This window comes from Solanum stenotomum, chromosome 6, assembly GCF_019186545.1.
Source record: "Solanum stenotomum isolate F172 chromosome 6, ASM1918654v1, whole genome shotgun sequence".
Lineage (NCBI taxonomy): Eukaryota > Viridiplantae > Streptophyta > Magnoliopsida > Solanales > Solanaceae > Solanum > Solanum stenotomum.
Window position 1 is genome coordinate 57,422,312 of NC_064287.1, and position 11,341 is coordinate 57,433,652.

Genomic DNA, 11,341 nt, shown 5'->3' on the forward strand with positions numbered 1-11,341 from the left:
GTCTAAGGAGTGTTAGGGCCTTTTAGACGATAGGGTGACTACTAATTATGTGGATTGACACCAAGGGTCAAACCACCTAGGGCTTATGCAGCACGTATGACCTAATTAAGATTTCTAATAGTTGGCTTGACACGGACTTGAAAGAGATTCTATGCGAGAAGGCTAGTGGTTTCCCGATACTTAAACTATCCGTTCCATCCACGCAAATGCCGACTCTCTATAATGGGTAAATAAGAAAATTGGAGTAATTGTGAGAGGTGCAAAGACATGACATCACGGTAAAAAATAAAAAGGAAGAAAATCTTAATTAGGGAAAGTATGAGCAGAATGCCAGTTTATTAAAGCAGTAAACATTTAGCATATAGATGGAAAGCAATAACATATATACAGTTTATGAAAAATAATAAAAAAATAAATAGATAAATGTATAAATAAAGTAAATACTCATACAAACACATAAGAGAGTCAACCAAAATAAGCAAATAACAATATAAAAAAAAAACAAGGAAATACACAAAATAAATAAATCCCACATAAAGCATGAAACACGTAATGGTTAAAACTAAATATCTCTAGCGGAGTCGTCATTTTGTCGCTTCCCGTTTTTTCGCAAAAATGAACTTTCAACCTAACAACTCTTTTAGGGTTTGGGTTTAGGAGTCTATTAGGTTAAAATAGGAAGGTTTAGAGATTTGAATCAAGACTGTTGATTTCATAAAAGATGAAGGGCTAAAATTCAATCTAGGATTAAGGACGGTCAAGATTAAAAGCTGAAGTTTTAAAATCATATTGAATTGAATTTGAAATGGCTAAAAATGAAATGAAATGGTAGCAATGATTGAAATGCGAATTTGAATTGGAGTGACTAGAATTGAAAGAAATTAGAATAGAGTATGCTAACATTTAAATGATTTTGAGGAAATTAAAGAAATGCTATCCAATTAAAATACTACAAATATTATAACATTTTTTATAAATAAAAATCACTTAAGCTTTAAAACATTCGAAATAAAATAATTATTTTGAGTTTTACTAATAATTTTAAAAATATTTACGATAATTTTATAAAACATGCATACTAAAATATATATTTTTTAGACAAAATAGATTAAAATTTTAAACTCGAAATATTTTTTGAAAAAATACGTATTTAACCGAGTAGCACTTCTGAAAGGGTTATAGGTCGGTCAAAATTGGGTGTTAACACTAATACATGTGTCACACGCGTGCATCTCGTGCTTAACACGTGCATTTTGTGCAACACGTGTACGTCTTATACGTCACACATGCATCATGTGCATCANAGCACTCTAGAGTCAGGGGTGAGCCTCATTGCTTCCAGAGGGCTCAGTTATTTTGTTCTCTTAGTTTTGTTTATTAGGGTGTTGCGGGGTCTGTCCCAACATCTATCTAAGTATTTTATAGGCTTCATAGCCAGTCAGTCAGTTAGTTTTGAGTCTCTTATCTATGTATATATGTAAGTATTCTATTTTGAGACTCGAGTTGCCTCTTTGGCCAGATATGTATCATTTAAGTTGTTTATGTCTCTGCATAGCACTGAGTTATTCTGTTGAGTAGGTTTCCGCTGAGTTAAGAAAGCCAGGCCAAGGGTTCGCTTGGGGCCAGCAATGGTCTCCGAGTGCCGGTCCCGCCCAGGGTGTAGGCTCGGGGCGTGACACATACTTAAATTGTTCCATGTCAGACCAGAGTGGTATTACTTGAGTTCCCCCAAATTGGTGGAGTGATATGGTTAAACGCCCTTTAAGCTAATAAGCTCAATGAAGTATAGGTCATCGTCTCTTACTATAACATGAGGGGTGGACAACCAATGAAGCTTCTATTGGATGTGGTAGCTCTCGAGTTCTATCAAAAATATATTCCAGTCTACGAATCCTACATGGGCGGTGAAAGCTATCATTCTTCTTGGATGATTATCAATCTTGTTGCCATAACCAAGAAAGATGTCTACCGCGTCAGATCGTAGGTAGAAATGCTCAATAGCCCATAATTGTAGCAAAAGGTTGCATCCCTCGAAAAACATTTTTTTTGTTGACGCATGCTAACAGACTCCTCATTACTTCCGCCAGGATCATGGGCACTATGGTTTTTCTAGGTTCGCCCTCTCTTTGAGCTAAATCTCGAACCATATAATCCAATCGTGTGTTAATTCTTCTCCTTATTTTAGGAAAAACCAGGGATCCTAGTAGGGCAATGACGAAGGCATTTAGACGATATGTTTCCCATTTCTTGACGAAGCACTCAAAATCATCACTAAAAGAGTAATAACTATCCTCTCAGCCAAAACGTGATAATAGAAAATCGAAATGAATTCACCCAAGGTCTAAAGAAGACAAGGTTGGATTTGATTTCATTCCCAAACTTTTTAGAAACTCCCTCGATGATGGCTTATAGGGTACCATCATTTCACACTTGTGGTATGACAGGTCAATGAAACCACTTATCTCCTCAATCGTTGGCGCCAAGTAAAAATCCACGAATTTGAAGACCATCCTCACAGGGTCCCAAAATTCTAGCAAGGCCCTAATCAGGTGAGGGTTTGGTATGACAAATATGAGGTAGGTAAGGCCGCCCAACAACCAACGAATCACTCTTTCGCGGTCTCTTTTAATATCAATCCACCAGTTTCTTAGCTTGTAGTTTACATCTACGACCATTTGCGGGTTTGAGAAGTTGAGAGCATCCATGATTCTGTAAACAAAATAACAAACGACTTCTAAACTCCATTTTGGAAAAATTTGGCTTAATTTAATAATCGTGATCACATTGACACGTAATTATATAATTTGTCTAAAGGGTGTTGGGGCCTTTTAGACGATAGGGTGACTACTAATTATGTGGATTGACACCAAGGGTCAAACCACCTAGGGCTTATGCAGCATGTATGACTTAATTAAGATTTCTAATAGTTGGCTTGACACGGACTTGAAAGGGATTCTATGCGAGAAGACTCGTGATTTCCCGATAGTTAAACTATCCCTTCCGTCCACGCATATGCCGACTCTCTATAATGGGTTTTTGAAGAGAATTAGAGTAATTGTGAGAGGTGCAAATGCATGACATCACGGTAAAAAATAAAAATAAAAAGGAAGAAGATCCTAATTGGGAAAAGTATGAGCAGAATATCAGTTTATCAAAGCAGTAAACATTTAGCATATAGATGGAAAGCAATAATATATATACAGTTTATGAAAAATAATAAAAATATAAATGCATAAATGAAGTAAATACTCAAACACAAAATAAGCAAATAACAATATAAAAATAAACAAGGAAATACACAAAATAAATAAATCTCACATAAAACATGAAACACGTAATGGTTAGAACTAAATATCTCCAGCGAAGTCGTCATTTTGTCGTCTCCCATTTTTTCGCAAAAATGAACTTTTGACCTAACAACTCTTTTAGGGTTTGGGTTTAGGAGTCTTTTAGGTTAAAATAGGAAGGTTTAGAGATTTAAATCAAGACTGTTGATTTCATAAGAGATGAAGGGCTAAGATTCAATCTAGGATTAAGGACGGTCAAGATTAAAAACTGAAATTTTAAAATCATATTGAATTGAATTTGAAATGGCTAAAAATGAAATGAAATGGTGGCTATGATTGAAATGAGAATTTGAATTGGAGTGACTCGAATTGAAAGAAATTAGAATAGAATATGCTAACATTTAAATGATTTTGAGGAAAATTAAAGAAATGTTATCCAATTAAAATACTACAAATATTATAACATTTTTTATAAATAAAAATCACTTAAGCTTTAAAACATTCGAAATAAAATAATTATTTTGAGTTTTACTAATAATTTTAAAAATATTTACGATAATTTTATAAAGCATGCATACTAAAATATATAATTTTTAGACAAAATTGATTAAAATTTTAAACTCGATATATTTTTTGAAAAAATACATATTTAATCGAGTAGCACTTTCGAAAAGGTTATAGGTCCGTCAAAATTGGGTGTTAAACACTTATACATGTGTCACACGTGTGCATCTTGTGATTAACACGTGCATTTTGTGCAACACGTGTACGCCTTATACGTCACACGTGCATCATTTGTGGATCATGTGTCAATTAGTAATATGTGATTCATTTATAATTTGTATCTAACTCTAAAATGATATGATTTTTTTTACTCCCATAACACTTCAATATTGCATTACTCCCATATGATGATTACAAAGCAATACTAATATGATGATTTTTTTGAATAAAACCGAAATGACGGCATTCATAAAATAAAAAACAGAAACTTACAAGCTGGAAAACAAACGTATTAGAAAAGTTCATCAAGCCACATTCTTTATCTCGTTGAAATATTCATCGAGGTCCGCTTGGAACCGATTTATCCAGCGCCGTTTGCTTCTCTTTCTTTGATCATTTCTTCTTTTTTCCATCTCCAACTTCATCTCTTCTCTCGTAATCGATTCTTCACGTTTTCTCAGTTCTATTTCCAAGTCATCAAGCAGTTGTTGCTCGATGAAGTTAAGAACGACGGCTATCATTGTTCTTTCTCAAATTTCATCTTCAAAGATTGCCATAGATCAGTGTATTACCAAAAAGTAAGCTTCTTGTGCTTGAATCTTAGCGAGGGCAATTGTTCTTGATCCATTTTTTAAGGGCCTCTTGCAGTTTGGGGTAAATCCTCCAAGGTAAAGAAATTGTGGTCTTGGATGCTCTATTTGGCCATTGCATCTACAACTTGATTAGCCTCTCGATAGCTGTCACGACCCGAGAGTACCCCCTAATCGTAACATGGCGTATTTGACCCCGAAGGGGTCTTATACGAGCCACATAGTCATTCATTGCATTCAATAATGAAAATAGTGCGGAATAAAAAAAAAACTTATTTACATCCACACATTTAAATTTCCTTAAAACAACTTTAAAAACACACAGCGGAAGTCTAAGTCTCACATGACCATCTTAGACACAGTCACAAAACATAAGTAGGGACACGACCTTTACAATCAAAAGAAGTCTATTAAGTCTATTACATGAACAAAAGAACTTAAAAGTCTTATCCTCGAATCCATGAGGACATACCAAGTCTTGGAGGAAAACAATCCAACACTTCAAACTAGCTAGGAGAGATCACTTGCCGGAACCTACACTTATAATAAAAATATAAAGAATATGGGTTAGTACACAAAATGTACTAAGTATGATGACCATNATGTAATTATGTATTATAATTTTTAATATATTAATTATTTCATTTTTCTTTTTTTTAAATCTTTTTATTGGTGGTCCCAATTTCTTTAAAGCTTTTTCATTTTTCTTTATTTTGAGTTCTTCTTCTTCTTCTTAAGCTATCACTGCATTTGTCGCCGTTGATTGTTTGATGGAAGCACATCCAACACTCTACCCATAAAAATGAACTCTTAAAAATAGAAAGGGTGGAGAAGATGATGACACTTTCATTGAAAAGTCAATAAAGTTCATGATTTTTCCGTTTGAACTCGCCGCAGGATTCACCGGAGAAGATCACTACCGAAAAAGATTCATGAGAAAGATAATGATTTCTATTAAAAATTTTATGACATTTATGCATAAAATTCATGATTATATTGTCTAAATTTTTCAAAAGTTCACCGAAGAAAATGATTTCTCAATCTTTGTCTTCTCTATTCTCACCGGAGAACTACCAACAACCACCACAATGTTATTTTTATGTCTCATATCATCAATAGCATATTTGATTAATCAATTACACACAAAAAATACTAATGAATTACATACATACTTATCATGATTTTTAAAAATTTTTACAGATCTTAAAATTTTTATTTGTTCCATTGATCATAATGGTGTTGCCCATCGCCTATCACCGCTACCAACATCTCTATACTTCATAATCGACTTATTGACTCCTATTTTCTCTTTAAGTTTTTATCTTTTCCTTCAATTTATGAACAATGGAGAAGAAAGAAGAAATAGATTTTAAAAAGAAATATGTATGGTGAGAGAAGGAAGATGTCCAAGTTTTTAATTTTTTGCAAAAGTTAAAGAAAATATCAAGGAAAAATGTTTTAAAATTTTTAAATAATATTATTTATGTGTGAAAACGCGTGTACAACACTTTTTTTTTTTACACAAAACTGAGATTGTCTTCGGAAGGGGGTATTAATATCATTTTGAACAAGATTAGGTGTGTAATAGGTCGCCACAATAGTTCGAGCATGTAACTGACTTTTCAGCACAAGTTTAGGGTGGAATTTATGTCTTTTCCCTTATTAGATACAAGATTATTTTTACGGAAAAGGGTCAAAATTATTTCTGAACTATATGAAATAGATCACTTAATTCTCTGTTATATTTCGGGATCAAAAATACCTCCGTTGTTATCCCAAGAGACCACAAATACCCTCAAGAGTTAACAATATGTCAAATTTTAATGATATCGCAAGCCATGCGGGACTAATCCCTCCACCTAATTGCCAACTAGGATTCCACTAACCCATTCTTATATAACCCATCAATTCATCCCCTAAACTTAACTAACATTCCCACTAAAATTATTAAGTCGATAAAGAAAAAAGTTTTTGAAATCATTATCATATGCTAAACTTGTCACTTTTAACGTTGTACTAAAATACTCCATTTTGCATGAAACTTATCATTTTTAACGTTGTAATAAATTTGTTAGGTGGGAAAATTACTTATTGCTTGATTTATTATTTAGGCAAAATATAACAGGACTCTTCTTGATGAGGATTTTAATTTGTAAGTCAATACATAATTAAAAAAAAGAATGAATTAAATTTTAATGAAGTTTGGGAAAAGAATTAGATTTCAGATATGACTATATATATTTTTTCTAATATTTTTGCTTGTTTTGATTGGGTTAGATTTTGACTCGTTGAGTTATACTTTTAAATTTTTAAGAAGCTAAAAGTGCTAAAAAAACAAATAAATTAAAAAAAAGTTATTTTAGAAAATTAAGATGCTTGGAAAAATTTATAGGAAATAAAAGTGTTTTTGCATAGTCAAAAATTGTGTTTCAAAAACTAAAAAAGTAAAAAAATAATTCAAAAGAACTTATGAATTCTTGGGAAAACATAAATTACTGAAAATTTGACAAAATTGCTTTTCTAATAGGTTACCTAAATACAAAATACTACTCTCCAAAAATACTTTTTCCAAAAAACACTTCTAATAAAAAATAATTTTAAAAAAGAAATACTGGTTGATTTGATGTAATCTCATTGTATCATTTGTCTTCAATTACTTATTATTCAATACTCCTGTATTATATTTTATCTTACCTTTTGTTAGTAGCTTTACCCCATATCCTACTTCTCTTATAGATTTATCCTTCAAATCACCAATGCACAATATTAGATAACAACGAAAAATGACACAATCTATTCAAACATTGAATTCATCAAAATATTCAAACACAATATGATATAATATAATATAAATACGATATATTATGAAATAATATGTAATAACAGAGCGTAAATGTTTCACAAAATAACATTTAACTTCTCATTGAAGAGACCGTAGAACATATGATATTGTGCAATATTTTTTGTATATATGCACACATCAAATGGCTAGAGAAAACAACAAAACATTATAAAATCAAAAACATAAACAAAACAAATGGAAAAACTTTGAGGATTTTCAAGAGTTGTCTTCCCACAGCATGCTTTCCCTTGGCTTTGAATTAATTGGATTATATTGACCTGTATTTATACCAAAAAATAAAAACAAATATTTAGGTTTTCCCTTAATTATAACATAATTCTATAACCATATAAATATCATGACATGTTTAATACTATAAGTTATAAAAAAAATTTAGCACTATACATAGACGTGCCCAATCAAACATGACTTAAAATAAAGACATTTTAACATATTTGCCTGCTTGATTAAAATAATTACAATCACTAGCTAAATATATATTAATTATGTATATTCTATGTATATCATCATATGCAAAAAGTATTACTAATATTTTGATTATTATTTTGGTGAGTGGCTATACCTATATATGCATGTAACGATCCCTAAAATAAAACGAAGAAGTAAAAATTAGTTACAGTAACTACGTACGTACCTAGAAAACTTATTTAATATATATTGATAGTATAAAAATCTTTAACACTATATATTGGTCCATAAAAGTTATTTATTTTTATTTTTAAAGAAAAAAAAAAATGTTGCTAGGAATATATTCTACCTGTTAGAAAATATTGCTGGTTGAATTCATTATAGACTTGTTGTTGAGGCACAATAACTATAGAGCCATTACTATTTTCTGTTCTTAATTTTTCAATATTTTGGACATGATGTAAAGGATTTTTAATCTTATTATTATAAGATGACCATGATTCCACATTTGAATTATCATGATTTATATAATTAATATCATTCCTCTTAGTATTAATATTCCATCCATTAATCAACCCTTGTGTTGTTGCATCATATATCATGCCGTTAACGTTATTATCAGTATTGTTATTATTACTGCCCGCTTGTAATATTTGTTGGTATTGACTTTTGTACAACTTTAATTCCTCATAAACCCTTTTGTACTCTCCATATGGGCCTAAAACCGGATCTCTTTGCCTACAAAACGCTTCCCATATAAGCGATTCAATCGCCCTTCTCCGATCATCTTCTTTTAGATTTTTCACGATTTTCGTGATATTACTGACCCCAAACACCTTATGTACCGCCTTGAATTCGCGAATTTTCTCCGCGGGGAAATAAGGAGCTAGTACACACTTGTCCGTGCATTTCTTTCTTTGATGCTTGCACGATGCGCATGCAGCTGTTCCGCTAGGTTTTTGCATATTTTTTATATAGCGCGAATTCAAGTTCAATAAAAAAGAGAGTAATTATAACAACAAATTAAAATAAAATAGGTACTATGGTTTTTAATTTTTGTTGGCTGGAAAAGTAATACAAAAGGGAATTAAAGAGTACTTATATACGTAAATTATTGTAAGGTGCAAGAAGAAAATGTACCTATAGTCAAGAGCATGAAAAGATGGCCATAATTAAAGAATTAGAATAAAAAGGACAATAGGTTGATATATAGGGTTGTATATAGGTAAATCACATGAATAGTAAGTGCATGATACAAGTTAATTATTTTAAAATTTGCAGACTAATCTTGGTTAATTAATATATTAATTAGTAAATTATTTTATAAAAAAAGATTCTTAGTTAGAAGTTCTCATTTGCATGAGACCTGTCAACCGAATGAAATTTTATAGGGAACTTTCCTAAATCCCATTAGTGTAGGAGCTAATTATTTATATACAGGCCTAGTTTGTAATATTACGTATCTTATCAGATTTTGGTGCTTCCAGATACGTCCAGATACATGGGTCAAATTAAGGTGTAATTTATTCCACATACATTGTATCCAAGTGAATTCGCATGTATTTGGGATACATATCAAAACTTGCTCACCACTCTCCCATGTATCTGGTATTAAATGCATGCAAATCACTACAGATACAATACATGTATCTAATGTGTATTCAGTGTGATTCGCATATTGTACCTGGGGTACATACGAATCTCGCTCACCTCCCTCCCCATTCTTGCTCGCCTCTCTCCTATTTTTGTGTATTTGATAGAAAAAATACACGCATTTAAGTGTAAGATACGTAGAAAACTCTTAATTAATGGTAAAATACATAATATTTTATAAGTATATATAGTAATAGTATATATGATAGTGAAGTATGTCTGATTAGAAAGTTTTTTTCAATTTTGTACAAAATATTGCACGAAATTATCTTAAAATAGGATAGTCTTTAATTTTTGTCCCTTATATTTTGCGTTTGCATTTTTTTTTTTCCATAATCGATTGAAGTATTGCCTCCTGGAGCATACATTCTATAATTATATATTATAGTCCAAAGAAGTTCAACTTTTAGATGGCTTGAACAATAAGATTAAATGATCAAACTAAGATGGACAGACACCTAAAATAATAAATGAGCAGATTACTAGATTAAATCAGATAAAAAATATTTTCACGAACTAATTTTATCACGTCTAAGCAAAAATAACATCAGAGGTTAATTAGGAAATGAATTTCTTTGGGTTGACAATGAGATCAAGGCACAAATATTTCAATTAAGGATATAGCCATTTTATATTTAGCATTGTCCTTCCTTTAATTTGTAACCTTTTTTTTTAAAACTAGTAAAATTGTAACAATATGTTGATCTTACATAAAATGTGTAATGAAATATATTTCACCAATATCTGGACCCCTTATCACATTCGTCCATTATTCCTAAAGTGATCAGAGTGATTATTTACATCAAATCAATATAATTTATTACGAATAAGTGACTTAATACTGATTTAAAAAAATATATGTTAAAAATTATGGTTAAATAAGAAAATTATATTCAAACATATGATAATTACATACGTGTATAATGTATTGGCTTAACGTAAACATTCAATATGAATGAGATATTACCCTTTGTGTTTTAGCGTACATTGCTTAAAGGTCAATTAATGGCGACAGATCTAACAATAGGAAGCGAGTTTTCCAGAAGTCAATAATTTTGATTCAATAAGAAATTTATTCCATACGTAAAAAAAAATAAAAAACTCAAACTCATAAACTATTAGGTTAATCACTTAAAAAGAAAACTAATAAATCTCTTGTTAACTATCATGATTCATGACTAGTGCCTCTTATTATTAAAAAAATATATAAAAAAAGACAACTAGTTTTTAATTGGGAATATGGGAGGAAGGTACAAATAAAGAAATGAAATAGAAACATATTGGCCTACATGTGAAGTTAGTTTAGAGCCAAAGTGAGAAAAAATGCATAAAACATTCACATGGCAAGACATAATATCTTCTTCCACATTCCACAGCTCATCTTCCACATTAATATTCCATTACTTTGCTTATATTTTTATATCATTTTTAAAATAATAATAAAAAATTAATGTTCCCAAACATATCGAACATATAGAGTAGATACTCACGTTAAGTGATAAATTAATTATTCCTTCTTGCATGTATAAATTATTCTAGTTGAAATTCGATTTATCTTACTCATAATTAAGGATTTAATCTTATAATACTTAACTAAAGAAAAAACTATGTATATTAGATCGGATTCAAACTATTTTTTCTTAAAATTAAGTAAAATCCCTTTTATTGATGCGAGTTAAATGGACTCGCTCCTATTTGTATATTTATAAGAGAAGAATATTAGTATTCCGAGCCGGCTATCTAAGATATGAATGGACAAACGGATATAAGAGGAACCACATTATAAGTTATGAGTTCGATTAAATCGTGCCGTTCTA

General features: G+C 30.8%; 1 protein-coding gene across 1 annotated transcript; it reads right to left on the bottom strand.

The window, feature by feature from the left end:
• Positions 1-7,641: 7,641 nt before the first annotated feature.
• On the bottom strand, positions 7,642-8,841 carry LOC125869326 (LOB domain-containing protein 2). Its single transcript, XM_049549899.1, has 2 exons — positions 8,221-8,841; positions 7,642-7,720 (listed from the first exon to the last, which is right to left on the bottom strand). Exons 1-2 carry the CDS (start codon positions 8,834-8,836, stop codon positions 7,659-7,661), a joined length of 678 nt encoding a protein of 225 aa, XP_049405856.1. The 5' UTR covers positions 8,837-8,841; the 3' UTR covers positions 7,642-7,658.
• Between the last annotated feature and the right edge of the window lie 2,500 nt (positions 8,842-11,341).